This window comes from Rutidosis leptorrhynchoides, chromosome 2 (assembly GCF_046630445.1).
Source record: "Rutidosis leptorrhynchoides isolate AG116_Rl617_1_P2 chromosome 2, CSIRO_AGI_Rlap_v1, whole genome shotgun sequence".
Taxonomy (NCBI): Eukaryota; Viridiplantae; Streptophyta; class Magnoliopsida; order Asterales; family Asteraceae; genus Rutidosis; species Rutidosis leptorrhynchoides.
Window position 1 is genome coordinate 553,811,886 of NC_092334.1, and position 24,626 is coordinate 553,836,511.

Here is a 24,626-nt window from a genome sequence, read left to right on the forward strand (position 1 = left end):
CATTTTCTTTTGGTGAAAGTATTTTGGTTATAAAAGTTTTGGCTTTTTTGGAAGAAAAAAAAAGATAAAATAAAATAAAATACAGCTCACATTTGTCAATTAGTGCCAATTTTGTCATTACTCAGTTATATTATATATAATATAATATAATAATTAGTCATGAAATATTAATATTTTAATATTTAATATTACTTGTTGACAAAGAAAAACTGTTATTCTGAGTGTGTTTAGTATTCGAAAGAAAAAGAAGACATGAAGTAAAGTACATAATAATAATAATAAATAATAAATAAACACCCTTAAAATAAAGATGAAAAAGACTCCCCACCCTCCTTTAAAACAATGTGTGTTTGTCGTCTAATTTGTAGTCACAAGTAAATTATTAACGTACCCAGTCCAACTGAACCCACTGATTACGAACCTTATTCCACCGTTTAAAATCAATAAATAAATGTTTTTATGATAAATAAAAGATACTCCGTATATATATACAAGCTAGCATTGACTTCACTACTACAATATAAACTGGTGGAATTTGCAATCTATATGTGCTTTTAATTTCTCTAAATTAAGTGTGGATTTTACTCATGGAAAATACTCATAAAGTGGCTGATGGTGAGCTGCCAACGATCATGGTGACAAACGACGATGGAATAGATGCACCAGGTCTGCAGTCTCTAGTTCAAGTTCTCCTCTCCACTAATCGATACCGTGTTTGGGTCTGCGCTCCTGATACGTATGTTGCTGTTACCCTTTATTACTATTACTACTATATATAACTCGCCATATATATATATATATATATATATATATATATATATATATATATATATATATATATATATATATATATATATATATATATATATATATATATATATATATATATAGGCATAATCAATGGGGAAGTAACCAATCGGGGGAAGCGGGGGAAGCAAAAAAAAAAAAATTTCGTTTTTTGAAAAAACTTTGTTCACGAACATTATAGATATGATGAAAATAAGAACATTTAGAAAAGACACTTCGTGATGAATGTTATTATTTTGGCGGGAAAACGATCGACAAAAATAACATTCAAGATAATATTGTTTGTGAAGAATGTTAACATTTTTTTTTCATGTTTTGTGAAGTAAAATTTAGCCCGATTTAGAGTTTAGGGTTTAGTTTTTGGTGTTTTGGGTTTATGTAAACTCTAAACCGTTCGTGTTAAAAACTCAATCTAAACCCTAAATCTAAACCCTAAATCTAAACCCTAAACCCTAAATTTCTAAACCCTGATATCTAAACCCTATAAACCCTAATATCTAAACTCTAATATCTAAACCCTAATGTCTAAAACCTCAACATACGCTCGAAAAACACGATAATTGTTATATATTACTTCTTCGAGCGTTTTCCCGCCAAAATAATAACATTCATCACGAAGTGTCTTTTCTAAATGTTCTTATTTTCCTCCAATCTATAATGTTCGTGAACAAAGCTTTTTCAAAAACCGAAAAAAAAATTGCTTTCCCCCGCTTCCCCCCGAATGGTTACCTCTCTCTTGATCCTACCAATATATATATATATATATATATATATATATATATATATATATATATATATATATATATATATATATATATATATACACACACACACACAAACACCAAAATACACTGAAATTCGAGAAAAAAATGTGGCGGGCAAACAAAAACAACGAATTCGAGCAAAAATGGAGAAATTCGAGCAAAAAAGGCGGGCGAACAAAAAATTTATAGGCGAAAAAAAAAAGGCGGGCGAACAAAAATGTGTTCTACATTTTTGAAATTCTAACAAAAAATGTATAACACATGATAGTCGAACAAAAATGTGTTTTACATTTTTGAAATTCGAACAAAAAATAGGAGGGCGGACAAAAAATTGATAGTCGAATTTCCTTTTTTTGCTCTTCCGCGCACATTTTTTGCTCGAATTTTAGTGTATTTGGAGTTCCTAGAGTTCTCACACTAAAAAAGTTCTCACTGGATCCTCTCCGCATATATATATATATATATATATATATATATATATATATATATATATATATATATATATATATTACAATTATTATTATTATTATAATATAAAATACTGAACAAACTATGGAGTATGTGGATTGCATTCGACTAATAAATTTTATACGTAATATTTTTAGTGAACAAAAAAAAACTTCGTAAAAATTTGGAGATTTATTATACATTATATTAAATTGAATATCGAACAAACTATGGAGTATGTTGATTGCATTTGTGATATATCATAATTTAATTAATTAGTTTCGAAAATCAAGAACTCATAATTCATATTCAAGTTATGGCTCGATTTAAATAATTTATATTGATATATTAGATTATATTAAATTTAATTTGAAACATTTATGTATTAATTTTGAGATAAAGTTATCACTATATTGTCAAGTCCAAAAGTTATTAATGTAAACACGTTTGTAGGAGTTATTATGCCATTGATTTTGAAGAATTCTATATTTTGAGATGAGTTTATCACGTTTGAAATTTGAAACTTGAAAGTAAAACCATAACAGATAAAACTACAGTAATTTAAAAATTGAATATATATATAAAAAATATTGAATTCTAATTATTTGAATAATTTTAAAATTAAGCAACTTTCACAATCAGTCGTTTAAAAGTATTTTTAAGACAAAGATGATAATACCACTTCCAACCTTTAAAAAATCCTACCACTATGTTACATGCTTACGAGGAATATTCATTTGAGTCCATAAATTAAGTTGAGATTCAAGGTACCAATGAGAGCGCGACATATGTCGCGAAAATCACATGTGATTGGAAAAAAAATTCAAAAAATCTTTTTCAAAAAAAAAATTTTTAAATTTTTTTTTCGAAATTTTTTTAATTTTTTTTTTTACAATCACATGTGATTTACCTGCACAATCACATGTGATTAAATTGTACAATCACATGTGATTGGATTTGCCATGCATAATCACATGTGATTGGGTTTACAATCACATGTGATTTACATGCATAATCACATATGATTTAAAAAAAATCGAAAAAAAAAATTTAGAAAAAAAATTTCAAAAAAAAAAAAAATTTCAAAAAAAAAATTTTCGAATTTTTTTTATCAATCACATGTGATTTTCGCGCCACATGTCGCGTTCTCATTGGTCCCTTTGTTTTCAAACAAATTTATGGATGCAAGTGATTACAACTCACATGCTTACATATCAAACTTTTTAAACTTATATTTAATAATTTAGTTCTACTTGAAAACTACAAATATTACGTAGTATATAATTTATATATAATTAAAAAGATATTAATGGTGAGAAATATAAAAAAGTAACACCACCCAAAATTACTTTTAAAATTTGTCAACACTACGGGCTCTAACTTTTTATTTACTTTCGCTATTTACATACTTGAATGATATAATCTGTTACGATTTTTGCACGACTTTTTACACACTCGTGCAAAGAACGGACTTTAAAATCTAGTATATATATATATATATATATATATATATATATATATATATATATATATATATATATATATATATATATATATATATATATATATATATATATATATATAGCTTGATTGGGTTGTTTGAGAGGCCATAGGGTATGTCCTATAGTCGTTGATTTGTAACTTCTTTTTGTATATTAATACTTCACCGGGTGATTCCCATTACCCAATAAATATATATATATATATATATATATATATATATATATATATATATATATATATATATATATATATCAGTTATTTTATTCTTCTATTAAAACATACGAGTATTTTTTTGGGTGCAAACGCACTCCCTCGATAACCAAGCGAAACTTGTATATGAGTTAGTGGTTATTACTATTACTATATATACTAAGGACAGGAGGACAGGACTTTTTAGAGCCCTCTGATTGGTTGGGTTACTATTCACAATTTATTTATTTAATTATTTCTTTTTTTATTTTACGTTAATATATTAGTTTCAAACCATTATTATAGTGTAACCCAAAGTTTCAACTCAATTTTTTTTCCTTTTATGTAAATCAAATTTATTATTCTTCCTTAAATAAATTTTTTTGTTACCATTTTTCCTAAAAGTTGTTTGGTGCTTTTTTTAATATTCTATGCTAGCTGGGGAGTTGAGTAAAAGTTAAAGATAGAAAAATAAGAGTTGTTAAACGATCTTTGTTTTTTTATCATTGTCGTTAAAATATATTTTGTATCAATATAATTAATTAATTAATTATGTTTTATTCAAAAATAATCACCGCCGCAACGCGTGGTTACATCATCATCTTGTTACTTTCATATTGATTTTAGAGTGTAACCATGGGCTTATATTATATATTTATATTTATATACATGGTGTTTTTATCACCAATTGATTGATGTTGAATCTGGTTGGGGCCTTTTATTAATTAATGTTTATCCATGCTTTTGGTATGATCAGGGATAAATCAGGCTCCAGTCATTCTATTACTCAGCGAGGTCCTCTCTCTGCAAGGCGAACTCAAGTTTATGGAACAACGGCCTTCGCTATTTCTGGTTACTTTCATATTATCTCTAATTTTACAGCTTTGCATTTCTATTACAACTTGCTGGTGCTTTTTGCATGTTTTCACAGTTAATAACCATTTCCACAATTGAAGAAAGATCTTGTGAGTTATACAGCAAAATTTATATTTATGATATAACTTTTAATTATTTTGTATTTGGCAGGAAGTCCACCCAACTGTACTTCATTGGGAATTTCCAAGGCACTATTTCCTTCGGTGCCTGATCTGGTACATTATTGTGTTTAATCTAACACTCTGAAACTGACCCAACTTTGATTTGTAATGTTTCAATTGATATAGTTGTGGATGATGTTGTTTCTAAGAAGCTACTGCTTTAATATTGCTCTTTGATAGTGTACCCAACCTTCGAACATACTTATCACTTCGTAAACAATCCCTTACGAAACAAACATTAAACATTGGGCCACAAAGAGACACATACCTGCAAATGATACGCAGCTCATCAATAACCTCGGTCAAACCAGAGTTAAAGGCGGAAAAACCTCTTTTACCTTTGCCGCCCATGCATCTAAGGAAATGAACAAGATTACTTTCCAAAGGTGTAAGTGGACATTTTGGGGAAGTCAACTAGTCCATCCAAAGATGCATTGGAAACTAGCTAAAACCCAAAAAAGAGCCATAGCTCTTCTACAAATAGAGGAGCATGAGCTTTGGAAGAACATACATTCAACTCACTCGCATGTTACACACACACACACACACATTACTTTATCTTTGGGTGGCGTGAAGTAAGTCACATCTTACTACTTTCGGAGAATCACCAACAAGAGCATAAACCCTTTACATTCACCCTTATTATCTATCTTCGTGATTAGAATTACTTGGTCTTATCTCTTCGATAAGGTACGCCGGAAAGTGTACAACACTCTTCAATTAGGTTGGGGAAATACGCTACCTCTAACCTAATGATGTATGTTACATCATGTTGGAGTGCGAATCGAGTTAAACAAAGAAACAACTTGTTAGACAAGTCAAGAATGTTCTGAATTTAGTAGCTTGCTCCCTAAGTTATTTCCTTGTTTATTTTTGCCTATGAATAGGACCCTATGTAACTCATAACTGTGTGCACAAAAATATAGTAAAAATCTCTGGTTTGCGCCCGTGGAGTAAACCCTTCTCCGTGTTTTGGAGTTGGGATATAACCACGTTAAATCTCGTGTCGTTTACATTTATCGTTATGCTTTGTTTTATCGTTTATCGTTCGTGGGTTTGGTGATTGGTTTAAATCACCGGTCTTGTTTGGGTCCATAATTCCTAACAAGTGGTATCAAGAGCTCATGGTTTCGAGTGAGAGCGATGGCGATTTGAAAGCATGGTGAACGAACGACGGGTTTTGTACAACATGTATCGAGATAAAAGGGCTTAGTTGAAGAGATCGCGAAGAACTCACGAGTATGTCTATGTACTCATGAGATAATCTATTAAAATTGTTCTATGATTATAATAGATTATTGTGGTGATTCGCGGTGATAACGGAGTCGGTGGTTGGATCGATAGTTTTTTGTTGTGAAAGAGATTTTCAAAAATTCGGAATTCTGGCGCAGCTGTGGTAGAAAATTCGTAGCGGTTTTGGATCTCCATGATATTTTAACCGTAGGTTGAAGACTCATAGATCTGGTGGTGTACCAAATTTGAAAGTGATCAGACGGTTGGATTGGGAGATACAATTTTCCGAAGTTGCAGTAACTCGGTTTAGGGTTTAACTGCAGGCTGTGGTCGAAAATTCATAGAGGGTTCATTAACCGTCAGATCGTCTTGAAAATTTTTCTGTAGGTGGTAGATATGTAGTTCTAAACATATCCAAAATTCATAGCGATCGGACCGTTCAATTTGGAGTTATATTTTTTCGAATTTTGCAGCCGCCAGGAAAAACCCTTTTGGGGTTTGTTTGCGCAGCTGTGCGAGAAAATTAATTGTCGGTTCGTCTACCGTTGGATCAACTTGATTTTTGTGATGGTGATTCTACACACATAGATCTAGTGGTGGTAAAAATTCGAGGTGTATCGGACCGTTGGATTTTCAGATATAAATTTTTTTGAATTTGGGCAGTTTCAGGGTTGAACTTTTTCGAGTTTCATGACGCGAGTGCGAGACGATTTTTTGTCTCGTGAAACTTCGAACGATACGGCCTGTTGTTTTTCGGTGATGTGGGTTTGTTATGGGAGCTCAGGATGTTGTTTTTATCTCGGGTTAGAGCAGTTGGATAACGAACAAGATGCATCAAGTCGAAGTTAACAGTGAGAGTTATCGATGTAAGTTGGTGCTTGCGTTTTATGAAACTGGGTAACCAAGCGTATGGTCGGATATTCCAAGATGATTGGGATATTATGGAACTTGAGCTTTCTACGATAGTTGAGGGTGTCGGGAACTCGGTTGAGTTTAGTAATCGACAGAAGTTATCGAGCTAGTGGGAGTTAGTCAACTAGTAGAGTGGTGGAGATAATTATGCGACGTTGTTCTCCAATGTTCTCAAGATTAGTGTGATGATTTCGGGTAACACTAGGGTTTCGAATACTTGTTTTACTCTCCGATGGCAAAAAAATTTGCGACTGACTGGTGGTACGAACCTAGTTTCTTCTCGAGTAGCCGCGGTCTTATTTCTTACTCGTACAGTGGGAGCGTGCTTGGGATGAGAAGATGGGTTTGTGAATTTTATAGCTATGAGGAAGTCAGTGTACTAGGGAGAAAGCGGAAAGTTGAAAATTCAGTAGATTTCGAGGTTGTGACTGTGTTCTCACTAGAGCCTTGATTGTAACATCCCGCGTTTTTCCGTTAAATTTAATTTTAACACCGTCTTTTTTTTTTAAACATAATCTTTCGTATTTAAATTAATAGTTTCCGTGAGTAACGTTCATTATATTTCCGCTATTTAATTTTGACATCACCCGTTTACTCGAGCGTTTTAAAAATATTCGATCGGTTAAATCCCGCACCCGCTTTGAAACTCGAGGGACCGGAGTTGCCAAATGGGCAAACTAGTTGACTAGGTCAACTAGTCAACCCATTTTTCATTCATTCCATCATCTCCCTCCTCTCTTTTCTCTCCATCTCAAGAACACACACACAAACCCCAACTTCATAAAATCATCATCTAAATTCGGGATTGGAAGTAAACTTCAAAACAAATTACATTTTCGTGATCCTCTCTTCATCCTCTACATTTTGATACCAATTTCATCAAGTTTGGGTAACTTTCTAAAAACTCTAGATTTCTATAAATTCGTGTTTTTGACTTGAAATTGTGTTAGTTAGTGTCTATGGCTCGTGTATAACATGAATATATGATTTGTTTGCTTGATTTGTTGATTTTGGTGTGACTAGCTTGAAAATGAAAATCGTATGCTTAATCTTTGATTTTGGATGATTAAATGTTGTTAGATTGTTAAAGTTCATGTTTTAAAAGTGTTACTAGCATCATTAGCTTCATGTTGATGTATAGATTGATCAAAGAAACTTCATAAACGCGATTATTGATTTTGTGAACTTTTGGTTAGGGTTTGATAGCCTTAAAGCGAACTTTTGATGCGTTGAATGCTTGTTAATGTTATTGATAAGTGCTTGGTTGTATTACATGCTTCATTACCTTCAAAACGGCATATCATATGTGTGAATTGGATTCCCGAAACTTAAAATGCAATTGATGAACTTGAAACTTTGAAAATGGACTTTTAAATGATCACTTGACGAGAAATCGGTTATGGAAAATGTTGTTTTTGTTTGATGAAACATGTTTAGTTGTGTTCCTTGTCAAAAGAGCTTTCCAACGGTATAAGATACGCTTTCTAATTGTTTACGGTTTGAGTTTTGCGTTTGTTTAAAATTTTACCAAGCCTTGAACAAGTGAAACAGGCCAGGGACCAGGCCACGGCCATTGTCGCGGCGCGACAGGCCTGGCCGCGGCGCGACATAAGCCGCGTCCAGATTCTGTTTCCCTTGACCTTTTTACTAAAAATGTTTGACATGTTCTAGACCTCCAATTTACATGCAACTTGTTTTAACATGCTTATATATGAATAACTAGCATAGAAAAATAGTTCGGGACCCGACCCGAACGCGTTGACTTTTTCGTTGACTTTGACCAAGTTTGACTTTTAGTCAAACTTAACCAAACTTTTATACAATCATTCTAACATGCTTTTATACTTGTTTCTTGTATGAAACTTGACAACGTGATTCACATGCTATACTTAATCGAGTCGTAACGAGCCATAGGACTAATTGAACACATTTCACCCGACCTTGTGTCGTAACCGGTTAATTGATACAACTTACTTGTTTAGGTCAAGGCTAAGCAACTTTCATGCATACGTTACTTTGTGAAGTACTTTTATACTCGTGCACTCGAGGTGAGATCATAGTCCCACTTTTTCAACAACTTTTTATACTTTTAAATTGTGGGCTGAGAAACATATACTTTGTTACATTTTGTACTACTTGCTTTTATACTTTGAACAAAAGTACAAGGAAAACAAACATTCCACAGCGAGTTAGAACAAAAATCCTCAATTCGATTATCATTAGTTACACTTGCAGGGTGTAAGCGAGAACTTATATTGTGTGGCCATACGGGTTTGATAAACCCTCATTACGGACGGTTCGCTACCGTCTACGGATGAAATATATTTTCGGGAAACAGTGTATGTTCTAACACTATTGTGATGGGGTTCTATGGAAGGAAACGTTAAGTCTTGATAATTGGGTGCTCGCGAACAATACTTTTGGAATGCAAACGATTTTGATAATCAACTATGGGAATACTAAATCTTGTGGTTCAAAAACAACGTTTATTACAAACACCTATGATTTCACCAACGTTTTTCGTTGACAGTTTTCTATATGTTTCTCAGGTTCATACTTGGCTATTTGATACATGCTTCCGCGTACACTCATACTTGCTTGGAGTCGAGCATACATGCATACACTCTGATTTCTTGCTTGGGGTCAAGCATACATACATACATACGCTAGGGATAGCACTTTTGGATTCAAACTTTTGTTTACATACTTACGCTATTTATAGCAACTGTGTTTTTCAACTTATATTATGTCGCAAGTTATTTCATTTATACTTTATGACTTTTGTAAACTTAGACTTGTTGTCGAACGGTTTTGTAAACTAAACTTGCAAGTCTTGTACCTTTCAAATGAATGCGACATAATTTTGGTCAAACGAGTCTCATATAGGGACTATGACCACGCAACGGGACCTAAGTTAACGGCGCCGTCAATAACGGTTTTGGTCGGGTCGTTACAAGTGGTATCAGAGCGTTGGTTGTAGGGAACTAGGACGTGCATTAGTGTGTCTAACAGAGTCGTTAGGACGCATTAGTGAGTCTAGACTACAACCGGATAGTTAGCATTTGCATTCTGACATACATTTGCTATAGATAGCACTTACTTGACTACTTGTGCATTATACTTGAATCATTCTTAGGCAAACTTTTTAATGGTACCCAACCTTCATCATACGAACTCGTATTCCGCCACTTTTTGGTAACACACGTAAATTCATGATTCATACACGTATGGAAGACGACGACTTCATTAGTCACACTTGTTCGGGAACTCTGTCTCCCGGATTGTTATTTGCCACCGTTTCAACTTACTATCGGTTTCCCACTGGTGTTTCTTACTATCTACTTTTTGGTGTTACTACCATCACTACTCTAGGTGAGTATCGTCATCAACATTTATCACTACGGTTGCGTGCTACTCGTTATCATGACTCGTTACTCTTTTCATACCTAAATACATTATTGTTTGAATCGAACCGATTTGACGTTAACAATCGTTTATACACTTCCCGCGGGGAAACGCTTCTTTAGAGTCGTAGAAACTATTTCGATTTAATACGAGTCACGTTTGAGACGTCATTACATTTTGTTCATTTTAGATTTTCGCGATGACACGAACTTGAATCTATAGAGTGATGTGGGAATGGAGGTATGAGTTAGCGTAATATAACGACACTCGATCAACGTGGTTATATTACGGTAAGACATACCAAAGTTCTAGTGACACGTGATGGTGGTTAGACTCGATCAACCTAAACACCACCATGTGCCATGTACATGACTTCATCTATTCATGTTTGGACATCCGAAAACTCCGAGAATATTTATAACAACCATACCGGGGACACCCCTTCAATTATTGTCAAATTATATTTATGCTTCCGAATGAATTACCGATTCCATTCGACTTCAACCGTATGTCACACGGGTATACTAGCTCGTCCTCGCGCAGTCTTATTGACTAACTACAATTTACTCGTTATGCTCACATCGGGGCGGAAACTTCTGTTGCATCACCCTCGTACTTCCGGTTCAGGAGGTCCTTATTCTAAATTCTTAATGGAGAGCGACTCTTCACGTCATACAAGTATTCGCCGCGAGGGTGGATAGTCCTAACAATCGTTTTCAAAACCCGATAAGAACTTGCCCCGACGAACATTTTTGGAAACCGATAAATCTTCCGCGACGCGAATTTTCTTGAGAAACTTGTCCTAACAAACTTGTCCAAATATACCTTACGGAATGTACTCCGTTTCGGACCGAGATCCTCGTTTCACTTCTAGATTTTGGAGTGCCTCACAAAAAGTCTCGGGACCACGTTTAGACATGAGTACCGCACATCAACCATAACCCGACGGACCGAACAAACATACGATTTAAGTCTTGAAAACCATAATACGAATTTGTATTAAAACGTCATTCTCCTTTGTCGAACCAAGTAAACGATGATCAATTCACCGGGGCCGAGGTTATTCATGAACAACCGAGAAAAGTTATTCATATTCAGGTAAAACCCTACGCGACTCGTAATCACCAAGAGCTACGCCGATGTTAGACGTAAACATTTCAAATTCCACGTGGGAAACCGCGTCACGTTAAGAGTCGCACCTTGGAAAGGTGCAATCCGTTTCGGGAAAACGTAGGAAGCTAAATCCGCGATATTTTGATCCTTTAAATTCTTGGGGTGTTTTGGACCCGTCGCTAGCCGTTTAGACTTTTCCGACTCATTTTGGGTCTCCGTTTATCCTACATTCGATGTATCAACTCAAAGACGTGTTTTGCGAAACGAGAACTTGTTATCTCCTTTGATGAACTCACTATCGACGATAACCCTCACTTCCTAGGAGGACCGGTTGAAACCATGAATCATGGAAGCCAAACCTTAAAACAACATATGATCCCGACCGTCAAAATTCGTGGAAATACTCAAGGACGTACCTTCACTTATTCGTAGAATTTACAACGCAAGGTCTCGAGTAAGATTCAACAACTACTACTTCCAACTAAATTTCGGGAAGAAATTTCTTTTGAGGTGTGGATAATGTAACATCCCGCGTTTTTCCGTTAAATTTAATTTTAACACCGTCTTTTTTTTTAAACATAATCTTTCGTATTTAAATTAATAGTTTCCGTGAGTAACGTTCATTATATTTCCGCTATTTAATTTTGACATCACCCGTTTACTCGAGCGTTTTAAAAATATTCGATCGGTTAAATCCCGCACCCGCTTTGAAACTCGAGGGACCGGAGTTGCCAAATGGGCAAACTAGTTGACTAGGTCAACTAGTCAACCCATTTTTCATTCATTCCATCATCTCCCTCCTCTCTTTTCTCTCCATCTCAAGAACACACACACACAAACCCCAACTTCATAAAATCATCATCTAAATTCGGGATTGGAAGCAAACTTCAAAACAAATTACATTTTCGTGATCCTCTCTTCATCCTCTACATTTTGATACCAATTTCATCAAGTTTGGGTAACTTTCTAAAAACTCTAGATTTCTATAAATTCGTGTTTTTGACTTGAAATTGTGTTAGTTAGTGTCTATGGCTCGTGTATAACATGAATATATGATTTGTTTGCTTGATTTGTTGATTTTGGTGTGACTAGCTTGAAAATGAAAATCGTATGCTTAATCTTTGATTTTGGATGATTAAATGTTGTTAGATTGTTAAAGTTCATGTTTTAAAAGTGTTACTAGCATCATTAGCTTCATGTTGATGTATAGATTGATCAAAGAAACTTCATAAACGCGATTATTGATTTTGTGAACTTTTGGTTAGGGTTTGATAGCCTTAAAGCGAACTTTTGATGCGTTGAATGCTTGTTAATGTTATTGATAAGTGCTTGGTTGTATTACATGCTTCATTACCTTCAGAACGGCATATCATATGTGTGAATTGGATTCCCGAAACTTAAAATGCAATTGATGAACTTGAAACTTTGAAAATGGACTTTTAAATGATCACTTGACGAGAAATCGGTTATGGAAAATGTTGTTTTTGTTTGATGAAACATGTTTAGTTGTGTTCCTTGTCAAAAGAGCTTTCCAACGGTATAAGATACGCTTTCTAATTGTTTACGGTTTGAGTTTTGCGTTTGTTAGAAATTTTACCAAGCCTTGAACAAGTGAAACAGGCCAGGGACCAGGCCACGGCCATTGTCGCGGCGCAACAGGCCTGGCCGCGGCGCGACATAAGCCGCGTCCAGATTCTGTTTCCCTTGACCTTTTTACTAAAAATGTTTGACATGTTCTAGACCTCCAATTTACATGCAACTTGTTTTAACATGCTTATATATGAATAACTAGCATAGAAAAATAGTTCGGGACCCGACCCGAACGCGTTGACTTTTTCATTGACTTTGACCAAGTTTGACTTTTAGTCAAACTTAACCAAACTTTTATACAATCATTCTAACATGCTTTTATACTTGTTTCTTGTATGAAACTTGACAACGTGATTCACATGCTATACTTAATCGAGTCGTAACGAGCCATAGGACTAATTGAACACATTTCACCCGACCTTGTGTCGTAACCGGTTAATTGATACAACTTACTTGTTTAGGTCAAGGCTAAGCAACTTTCATGCATACGTTACTTTGTGAAGTACTTTTATACTCGTGCACTCGAGGTGAGATCATAGTCCCACTTTTTCAACAACTTTTTATACTTTTAAATTGTGGGCTGAGAAACATATACTTTGTTACATTTTGTACTACTTGCTTTTATACTTTGAACAAAAGTACAAGGAAAACAAACATTCCACAGCGAGTTAGAACAAAAATCCTCAATTCGATTATCATTAGTTACACTTGCAGGGTGTAAGCGAGAACTTATATTGTGTGGCCATACGGGTTTGACAAACCCTCATTACGGACGGTTCGCTACCGTCTACGGATGAAATATATTTTCGGGAAACAGTGTATGTTCTAACACTATTGTGATGGGGTTCTATGGAAGGAAACGTTAAGTCTTGATAATTGGGTGCTCGCGAACAATACTTTTGGAATGCAAACGATTTTGATAATCAACTATGGGAATACTAAATCTTGTGGTTCAAAAACAACGTTTATTACAAACACCTATGATTTCACCAACGTTTTTCGTTGACAGTTTTCTATATGTTTCTCAGGTTCATACTTGGCTATTTGATACATGCTTCCGCGTACACTCATACTTGCTTGGAGTCGAGCATACATGCATACACTCTGATTTCTTGCTTGGGGTCAAGCATACATACATACATACGCTAGGGATAGCACTTTTGGATTCAAACTTTTGTTTACATACTTACGCTATTTATAGCAACTGTGTTTTTCAACTTATATTATGTCGCAAGTTATTTCATTTATACTTTATGACTTTTGTAAACTTAGACTTGTTGTTGAACGGTTTTGTAAACTAAACTTGCAAGTCTTGTACCTTTCAAATGAATGCGACATAATTTTGGTCAAACGAGCCTCATATAGGGACTACGACCACGCAACGGGACCTAAGTTAACGGCGCCGTCAATAACGGTTTTGGTCGGGTCGTTACATTGATGAAGAGTCTACGAGGGTGTCTGTTGGATTTTCTGATTGCTGGGAAGGAAAATCATAGATAGACAGTGAAAACCTGTACGAGGGTGATCATTGACATGTGTGTTCGGGATTGGACATGTCTAGAGTGATTGGTGAGGCGGTGTAGTCTCATGAAGAATCATATAACTGAAGAGTCGCATACTTCAGTTGGTCTTCTAGTGTATGAAGATGATCTTCAAGTTTAAGAAGATGGTGGCGAAAGAAACCGAGATGGCCCAAGCAAGTAACTAAGAGATTGGATTATCGCTCAACGGTGTTTTTATGGTGTCAAAAGACTTCACTTGCTCGTGGGTTAACGAGTGAAGTGCGGCGTGATTCGGGTGTCTCATCCGGCGGTATCAAAAGGAGTTGGTAATCGGCTAATCTGGAGTTATTGTGGGTTTGTTTAACATAGTTGTTGGGTTGATGAAGATTGGGTGTTGTTTAACGTATCTTCGAGTGGGAGATTGTTGGAGTGCGAATCGAGTTAAACAAAGAAACAACTTGTTAGACAAGTCAAGAATGTTCTGGATTTAGTAGCTTGCTCCCTAAGTTATTTCCTTGTTTGTTTTTTGTTGGGGTTTGTATATGAAATTTCATAAAACTATTTAGCAGCGGAAGCATGTACAACAATTTTTAAACCTTTCAAAAACTCCCCACCAAGGATTCAATTGCATGTTGTTAAGAAAACTAAATAATAAATAGCGAGTTTAAAGACTACAACATTTGAAGACTTTGAACTTTAGAAGTTATGGATGCTAAGGATGTAGGAACCAAAGTAGCATCCCTCTATCGGTAATCCACACTTGAGAAAAGTTCCAATACAAAATGGATGCTAGTCCTTCTCAACCGCTAATAAGAAAAAGATGAAGAACAATCTTCTATCCTTTTACTTTAATTATCTTACTTGAACTACTAACACTTTATTAACTTAAAAGAGTTATATGAAAGTAATTTGTATGTAAGAAGTATGAAAGAAAATGCTTGCAACATTTCATTTTAAGTGCACGTATATGTATATTGCATATGTAAGTTGATTAGCCTTTTAATAAGTGCCACTACACTTAAAATACATAAAGCAAAAGCTAACAACAAATGCTAGACAAAATGATATCATAATGTTTATTCTTCCATCAACTCCATGTGCAAAGATGGTGTGTAAAGGTGTATATGACATGGCCACCTCTTTAACTTAATCCATTCATTCGTCCCATATATTTGTCAAACAAATATAACATACACTCTTAAATGTTACATGGAACATTACTAGACTATGTGCATATATTGATACTTCACTGCACATAATTATTTCATCCAAATAATAATGTTATCACACAAATTATGGTTGATCATATATATAAATCACATTTGAATATATACTTGGTAGATAATTGCTCTTTGTGTGTGACCCTATAGGTTCATATGTTATTAGTAGTGTAGACATAAGTTGTGTCTTGGGCATTAATAACCAACAATCTCCCACTTGCACAAGATTCAATATATGCCAACATAGACAGTGGTAAACGTCTAGCAACATGCCACTGCCCCTAACAACACATGAAAATGTGTCATTCCGAGCATCCATTGATTCTCAAGTTAAAACTTCAAATCAATATATAGGTAAGGTATCAGTTATCCCTTTGTTACTGACATCACGTTGAGCATGAGACATGGATAGCAATCAATCTCATATTTAGCTCATACATTATGTTAGTTGATCAAGATTGAAAATGATAAAACAAACACCATTGAATATATCAATATAGTTTGAGCGTGGCCACGCATCTTAATCAATTTAAATCATCGAAGGGCACATAGATGTCAATCTCTCATCCAGATGAGAGGAACAAATCCCGTCTAGACTACACACGTCTCTCATGTGTCTCATATTATATTTAACAATAGCTTTTATGATTGTCTGGCTAAAGAACAACGTTTGACTATGTCAAAGTATAACAATCCTCATACTTAAGACCCAATATGTATCTACGGTCTAAGGATATAAAGATATTACCATTTTCAAGAATCACGTATGACATCGATCAATGAAGTAATCTTGAAAGCGGGTCATGTCCAATGTTTATTCTTCAATAAACATAGGTGAATTTGGTTGCAACTCCACTTTCATCTTCATGAAAGTCAACCAACTTATTCACATTACTCTTAACTCACAACTATTCCCATAGTTGTGATCGACTATGGACGTTTTTGAATAACGGGGTTATTCAAGGATTTAAACATACTAATAAAGAACACAACAATTATTAATGAGTATGATTATCTCCAAATACATCATATCATTTAATATAAATGTTGCATAAATGTTTCAAAATATCATAATACTAAATTACAAATCATTCCAATCATTAACTATTCCCTCGTGTTTTGATTGTGCCAAAGCCTTTGTAAAAGGATCAGCAAGGTTTTGATCTGTGTGAACTTTGCGAATACAAACATCTCCATTTCCCACTATGTGACGTATATAGTGGAATCTTCTAAGGATATGTTTGGTGCAGTGACGCGATCTAGGTTCTTTTGCTTGAGCAATAGCACCATTGTTGTCGCAAAATATTTCTATGGGGTCTTCTATGCTTGGCATCACTCCTAAATCAGCAATGAACTTTTTCATCCACGCAGCCTCTTGTGTTGCCTCCGATGCAGCAATGTATTCAGCTTCTGTAGTAGATTGTGCAACTACTTTCTGCTTAGAACTTTTCCAAGTTATATCTCCTCCATTCAAGATAAAGACATATCTAGATTGTGATCGTGAATCATCTCTATCAGTTTGGAAGCTAGCATATGTGTAGCACTTTACAGTAAGATCTTCTTCCACACCACCATAAATCAAGAACATATCTTTAGTTCTTCTCAAGTACTTTAGCTTGACAGCCATCCAGTGGCTTTCACCCGGATTTTGTTATTATCTACTCGTCATGCTCAAAGCATACGATACGTCTGGTCTTGTGCATAACATGGCATACATAATGGATCCAATTGCAGAAGCATATGGTGTTCCATTCATTCGTCAAAGCTCATCATTTGTGTTAGGACTTTGAGACTTGCTCAATATTGTACCATGTGACATTGGCAAAAATCTGCGTTTGGAATCTTGCATCTTGAATCTTTTTAGAATCTTTTCAATATATGCACTTTGGCTCAAGCCAATTAGCCACTTTGATCTATCTCTATGAATTTTTATTCCTAGAATATAAGCAGTATCACCAAGGTCTTTCATTTGAAAACACTTCCCAAGCCAAGACTTTACCTTTTGTAAAGTTGGGATGTCATTTCAAATAAGTAGTATATCATCTACATATAAGATTAAAAATACTACTATGCTCCCACTAGCCCTTTTGTAAACACATGGCTCATCTTCATTTTGGATAAAACCAAACTCTTTTATTTTCTCGTCAAAACGAAGATTCCAGCTTCTAGATGCTTGCTTTAATCCGTAAATGGCTTTTTTAAGCTTACACACTTTATTAGGATACTTAGGATTTTCAAAACCTTCTAGTTGTTCCATATAGACATCTTCACTTAAGTGACCATTAAGGAGTGCGGTTTTGACATCCATTTGCCATATCTCATAGTCATAATATGCAGCTATGGCAATGAGTATTCTAATTGATTTTAGCATGACTACTGGAGAGAAAGTTTCGTCACAGTCAATTACATGAGTTTGAGTGAAACCTTTCGCCACTAGTCTTAAATGTATGTACATTTCCGTCCATATCAGTTTTCTTCTTGAAAACCCATTAGCTCCCTACAGCCTTGCTGTCAGGAGGTAAATCAACTAAGTCCCATACTTGGTTATCATACATGGACTGCATCTCTTCATTCATGGCTTCATGCCATTTCTTAGATTCATGATCTAATGTAGCGTCTTTGTAGTTAGTGGGCTCACTTTGATCCACTAAGAAAATGTCGTCATATCTTTGGGGACTATGACGAGGTCTACTAGATCTACAAATGTCTTGTGTTACTTCAGGTTCCTGAGTAACCAATTATTCAGGTTCTTCAACAATTTGTTGATAGCTAGTGCCAACCTCAGGTGTGATATTTTGTGGTTCTTGAATTTCTTCAAGTTCTACATTACTCCCACTTGCTTTATTTAATAGAAACTCCTTTTCTAGAAAAGTAGCGTGTCTAGAAACAAACACTTTGTTCTCAGTAGGATTGTAGAAATAATATCCCATAGAATCCTTTGGATATCCCACAAAAATGCATTTGATAGATCTGGGATCAAGTTTGTTGGAAGTTTCTTGTCGAACATGAGCTTCGCAACCCCAAACTTTCAAATAAGATAAATTTGGAATTTTTCTATGCCATAACTCGTATGGTGTCTTATTAACCTTTTTTGTTGGTACCATATTTAATATGCGACCAACAGATAATAAGGCGTAGGTCCAGAAGGATGGAGGAAGTGAAGTATAATTCATCATAGATCGAACCATATCGAGTAGGGTTCGATTCCTCCTCTCAGAAACACCATTATGTTGTGGTGTTCCGGGTGGAGTGCGTTGTGAAATAATTCCACAATTCTTTAGATGATCATCAAACTCTTGATACAAGTACTCACCTCCTCGATCCGATCGAAGAACCTTTATCGTTTTGCCTAGCTGATTTTGAACCTCATTTTGAAACACTTTGAACGTTTCAAATGCCTCATGTTTATGTTTCAATAAGTAAACATAACCAAATCTACTAAAATCATCAATAAATGTTATGAAGTATCTTTCACCATTTCTTGACATAGTTCTAAAAGAACCGCATACATCGGAATGTATAAGTCTTAAAAGATCCTTTGCTCTTTCTCCGGAATCGGAGAAAGGCGCCTTTGTCATCTTCCCGCTTAAACAAGATTCACATACATCAAATGACTCAAAGTTAGTTGATTTTAAAATTCCATCTGATTGGAGTTTGGTTATGCGTTTCTTGTTTATGTGACCAAGACGATAATGCCATAGATAAGTTTGATTCAAGTCATACTTGGATCTTTTGGTGTTAATGTTATACATAGAACTATTATTGGATGAATCTTGTATGTCAACTTCATATATGTCATTGTGAGGGCGTGCCTCAAAATAAAAAACATCTTTATTGAAAACTGAAATATTACCATTAGAAAAAGCATACGAGTAACCAGATTCATACAATCGTGCAGCTGAAATGATGTTCCTAGTTAAACTAGGTACATAATAACAATTATTTAATATTAAGTACAAGCCATTTGGTAATAAAAGTTCATAAATGCCTATTGCTACGACCGCAACATGTGCTCCATTGCCAACATGCAATACCAAATCGCCTGGTTTTAGCTGCTTAATCTTTCTTAGTCCCTGCACATTATTACAAATGTGAGTTCCACAACCAGTATCAAATACCCATGAATTACTAGAGAAAGCAAATAGTTTTATCATATAGATACCTGAGGTGCTAGCATTGCTAGCCTTTGTCTTTTTCAGCTCTGCAAGGTAAGTTGGGCAGTTTCGCTTCCAATGACCAATTTCTCCACAATGGAAGCAAGTGGCATCTTTGGCAGGTTTTTCTTTCTTCTTGACAGAATCCTCTGGGACAAACTTTTTGCCTTTATAGTTTCCTTGACTCTTAGGTTTGCCTTTACCTTTGTCTTTGGCTTGTGGTTTCTTGATTTTTCCTTCCCGAATCATGAGGACTTCAGAGGTTTTGGATGGAATATTTTTCTCGGCAGTCTTAAGCATTAAATGCAACTCCGAGATAGATTTCTCCCAATTGTTCATATTGTAGTTCAAGACGAACTGGTCATATGACTTTGGTAGTGAGTTGAGGATTAAGTCTATTGCCAACTCAGGACCAATGGAAGATCCAAGCCTCTCAAGCTGATCTATGTAGCTCTTCATTTTCAGAACATAAGAGCTTACAGATGTCCCCACTGCCATCTTGTATGCGTGTAACGCTCTGACAGTTTCAAAGCGTTGTTTCCTAGCTTGTTGTTGGAACATTTCCTTTAGCTGCTTAAGCATCTCAAAGGCATCATGATGTTCCAGGTCCTTTTGCAAGTCTGGAATCCTGGTGGCTATCATGAGGCATGCTACCTCTGTGGAGTCATCCGTGTGCTTAGTCCAAGCATCTAGGATGCTCTTTGTGGCATTAGCAGGGGGTTCCTCGGGAACGGGTCCATCAAGTATATACGACTTCTTTTCGACTTTGAGAACAATTCTCAAATTACGATACCAGTCTAAGAAGTTCGTATCATTGAGTTTTTCCTTCTCTAAGACAGATTTTAGAGAAAGGTGGTGAACGGGTGTAGTTGCATTGGGTGACATCTACAAAATTAACAAAGTTCTTTTAGTATTTTAATATTTGATCCTTTAATAATTAATTACCCTAACTTTCTTATGAAAAATTAATTTGTTAAAGGCTAGAATCCAAGTTACATTTAACCTTGAGTGGTTGGCTGATGCTCTCTCCACTAAGTTTAAATCAACAAGGTAGGTAGCGATTACCAATTGTAAGTCTAATACAATTTCTATATCTTAATGGGATCCTTAACAACAATTGTCAACTGGTATGTTTAATCCCATCTATGCCTTGGGCCTCTTGTGTTTGGTTGAAATTTCATAAAACTATTTAGCAGCGGAAGCATGTACAACAATTTTTAAACCTTTCAAAAACTCCCCACCAAGGATCCAATTGCATGTTGTTAAGAAAACTAAATAATAAATAATGAGTTTAAAGACTACAACCTTTGAAGACTTTAAACTTTAGAAGTTATGGATGCTAAGGATGTAGGAACCAAAGTAGCCTCCCTCTCTCGGTAATCCACACTTGAGCAAAGTTCCAATACTAAATGGATACTAGTCCTTCTCAACCGCTAATAAGAAAAAGATGAAGAACAATCTTCTATCCTTTTACTTTTAATTATTTACTTGAACTACTAACACTTTAGTAACTTAAAAGAGTTATATGAAAGTAATTTGTATGTAAGAAGTATGAAAGAAAATGCTTGCAATATTTCATTTTAAGTGCACGTATATGTATATTGCATATGTAAGTTGATTAGCCTTTTAATAAGTGCCACTACACTTAAAATACATAAAGCAAAAGCTAACAACAAATGCTAGACAAAATGATATCATAAAGTTTATTCTTCCATCAACTCCATATGCAAAGATGGTGTGTAAAGGTGTATATAACATGGCCACCTCTTTAACTTAATCCATTCATTCGTCCCATATATTTGTCAAACAAATATAACATACACTCTTAAATTTTACATGGAATATTACTAGACTATATGCATATATTGATACTTCACTACACATAATTATTTCATCCAAATAATAATGTTATCATACAAATTATGGTTGATCATATATATAAATCACATTTGAATATATACTTAGTAGATAATTACTCTTTGTGTGTGACCATATAGGTTCATATGTTATTAGTAGTGTAGACATAAGTTGTGTCTTGGGCATTAATAACTAACAGTTTTTGCCTATAAATAGGACCCTGTGTAACCCATAACTGTGTGCACAAAAATATAGTAAAAATCTCTGGTTTGCGCCTTTAAAGTAAACCCTTCTCCGTGTTTTGGAGTTGAGATATAACCACGTTAAATCTCGTGTCGTTTACATTTATCGTTATGCTTTATTTTATCGTTTATCGTTCGTGGGTTTGGTGATTGGTTTAAATCACCGGTCTTGTTTGGGTCCATAATTTCTAACACATCATTCTACTAAAGTTTGTTGCATATCATAACTATACTGACTTGTTTCAGTTGCCCTGTTACACAGGTATTAAGTGGCATAAATAAGAGCATCAACTGTGGCTACCGCATGTAAGTGACAATTTTCAGTTTGATTATTGTTTTGAGTAAATGTTTTTTTTGTTTTGTTGAATAGTGTACATTCTTTTCTTACTGGAGTTTTTTTTAATAGTGTTTTCTCAGGGACGGTGGCAGCTGCTCGAGAGGCCTTTATGCAGGGTATTCCATCTATCTCAATATCATATCAATGGTACGTAACGTTCATATATATATATATATATATATATATATATATATATATATATATATATATATATATATATATATATATATATATATATATATATATATATATATATATATATATATATAATAAAACAACAAAGTCTAGATGTTGTGAACTTAATATGTGGTGAACTGGTGGCTGTTGATAGGATGCGAGATACAAGCAATATCAATGACTTCACATTTGCTGCAGAGGCTTGCTTACCTATAATAAGTGCCATTTTTGCTGAGATAAAAAATAAAACTTATAATCAGAAATGTTTTCTGAATGTAGCTTTGCCGACAGATATTCTGAATCATAAGGTCTGTTACTATGCACATACATGCATCAGCTATGTATTTGGATCACATCATATTCTGTGTCATAAAGAATATGGAATATTTATAATTCTTTATTTATGTTCTGTTAATAGGGTATTAAAGTGACTAAACAAGGAATAAGCAGTGGCATACCTGGTTGGAAGCAAGTTTCTTTAAACCCCCAAGGTGGATATATCTCAATGGATATGAATTCGGTTGAATTAAACGGCAATGTGATTAATGTTTCGCAAGAACTCCTTTTATTCAAGAGAGAGGTGTGTGGTACTTACTAGCTGGTTAACTATTTCAAACATTCTTCCAGTTTCGATTTTGATTATAAATAGAAAAAGCTAGCTTAATTATAATGACACTCATGACCTTCCAGCTTATCATTTTAATTTAGAAAACATTGATATGTTAAGATTAATGTGAAAGGTATTGGTTTGTAGTACATAGTGTAATTTATGTGTTAAACATGCTTTCAATTTAGGTCAAGCGTGGTAATACGGACGATGGTGAAACGGATTTCTATAATCTTCTACAAGGATATGTATGTACATTTCTCACCTATATAACGCAACTAATAATATTTACTTATACACAGTGTTGTAAAAGTCGGTGGAGCCCAAGGCAACTAGTCCCCGGTTAGTCGGATTTCGGGAATAGAAAATGACCCGACATGGGCCTAGGTTGGTCAAAGTCACTGGTCAATGGACGGTCAATGTTGGTCAAAGTTGGATTTAGTTGGTCAAAATCGAATCTATCCAGTCAAAATTGGTCAAAATCAGTTATCAACGGCTGACTAGTCTTACAAGGTCCCGACTGACTAGCGACTTTTACAACCTTGTATATATATGTGCATTGTTGTTGATTTCACATATGCGGTTTATGTATTTCAGATAACTGTCACACCCCTTGGGGCGTTAAGTAACGTGGATATTGACTGCCATACTTATTTCAAAGATCGTTTACCCGGAGTGGTGACCGAGTCGACTTCTTCAGACCCATCATAATCATAACTTTATTGGGAATTCCATTGAAATCAAATTACTTCGGTTGTTCGTCTGAGTTTCTTTGCTTACAAATATTACCAGTACATTTTTATTCGGTACCCCGTAGAGGAGTGTTGTTTGAGTGTTGGTGGTGAACATATGTCCTATTTATCTTTTGTGCAAATAAGGTTGAACTATCTTATCAAGGCTGACAAACTACTTGATTTCCATTGACAATGTAAGAAAAATAGTACTATTTGCTCGTGACATATAGACGACATTCACTTCCATATATTATAGTTGAAGTATAAAAAGTGTGAGTGAGATATACACATAGTTGCAACACTTAGTTAAAAAAACAGAGTAATAAGTTATAACACATCTGGAGATCAATGCATAAAGAAAACGACGACACATAACGTCATGTCATTAGTTAGTTATGAAAAACTAACAAGATTTGATTTAGTAGGTGCCTAATTACGGAATAAGACGACTTCATACGCGGTTAAATTTTTAAAAGTTTTTCTAATGATACCTTTAAGGGTTATTTTTAAGAAAATTTATACGCTCAAAAAATTGTACATTCAAATTAGCAGGGTGGTTAGTAAGAAGTTAATGGAGTAGTTATTTTCAAAATACAAGTGATTAAAATATGTTCAAAAATCTTAAAGATAGCCACTATATGGCTATCTTTAAAAAATTTCAACTTTAAAATAAGACATACGTAGAGGAACTAACAATAGTTGTTTCAACTTTTGACAACTTTCATCCATCCATCGGACTGTTGGAGATAATCGGTTAAGAAAATGCACAATGGTTCCACATCGGAAAGTGATAGAA

General features: G+C 34.7%; 1 protein-coding gene across 1 annotated transcript; it reads left to right on the top strand.

The window, feature by feature from the left end:
- Positions 1-484: 484 nt before the first annotated feature.
- Positions 485-24,061, top strand: LOC139893081 (uncharacterized). The gene is made up of 9 exons (XM_071876217.1): positions 485-736; positions 4,468-4,562; positions 4,737-4,801; positions 22,238-22,281; positions 22,382-22,459; positions 22,644-22,797; positions 22,908-23,069; positions 23,285-23,344; positions 23,694-24,061. Exons 1-9 carry the CDS (start codon positions 588-590, stop codon positions 23,805-23,807), a joined length of 921 nt encoding a protein of 306 aa, XP_071732318.1. The 5' UTR covers positions 485-587; the 3' UTR covers positions 23,808-24,061.
- The last annotated feature ends 565 nt before the right edge of the window (positions 24,062-24,626 follow it).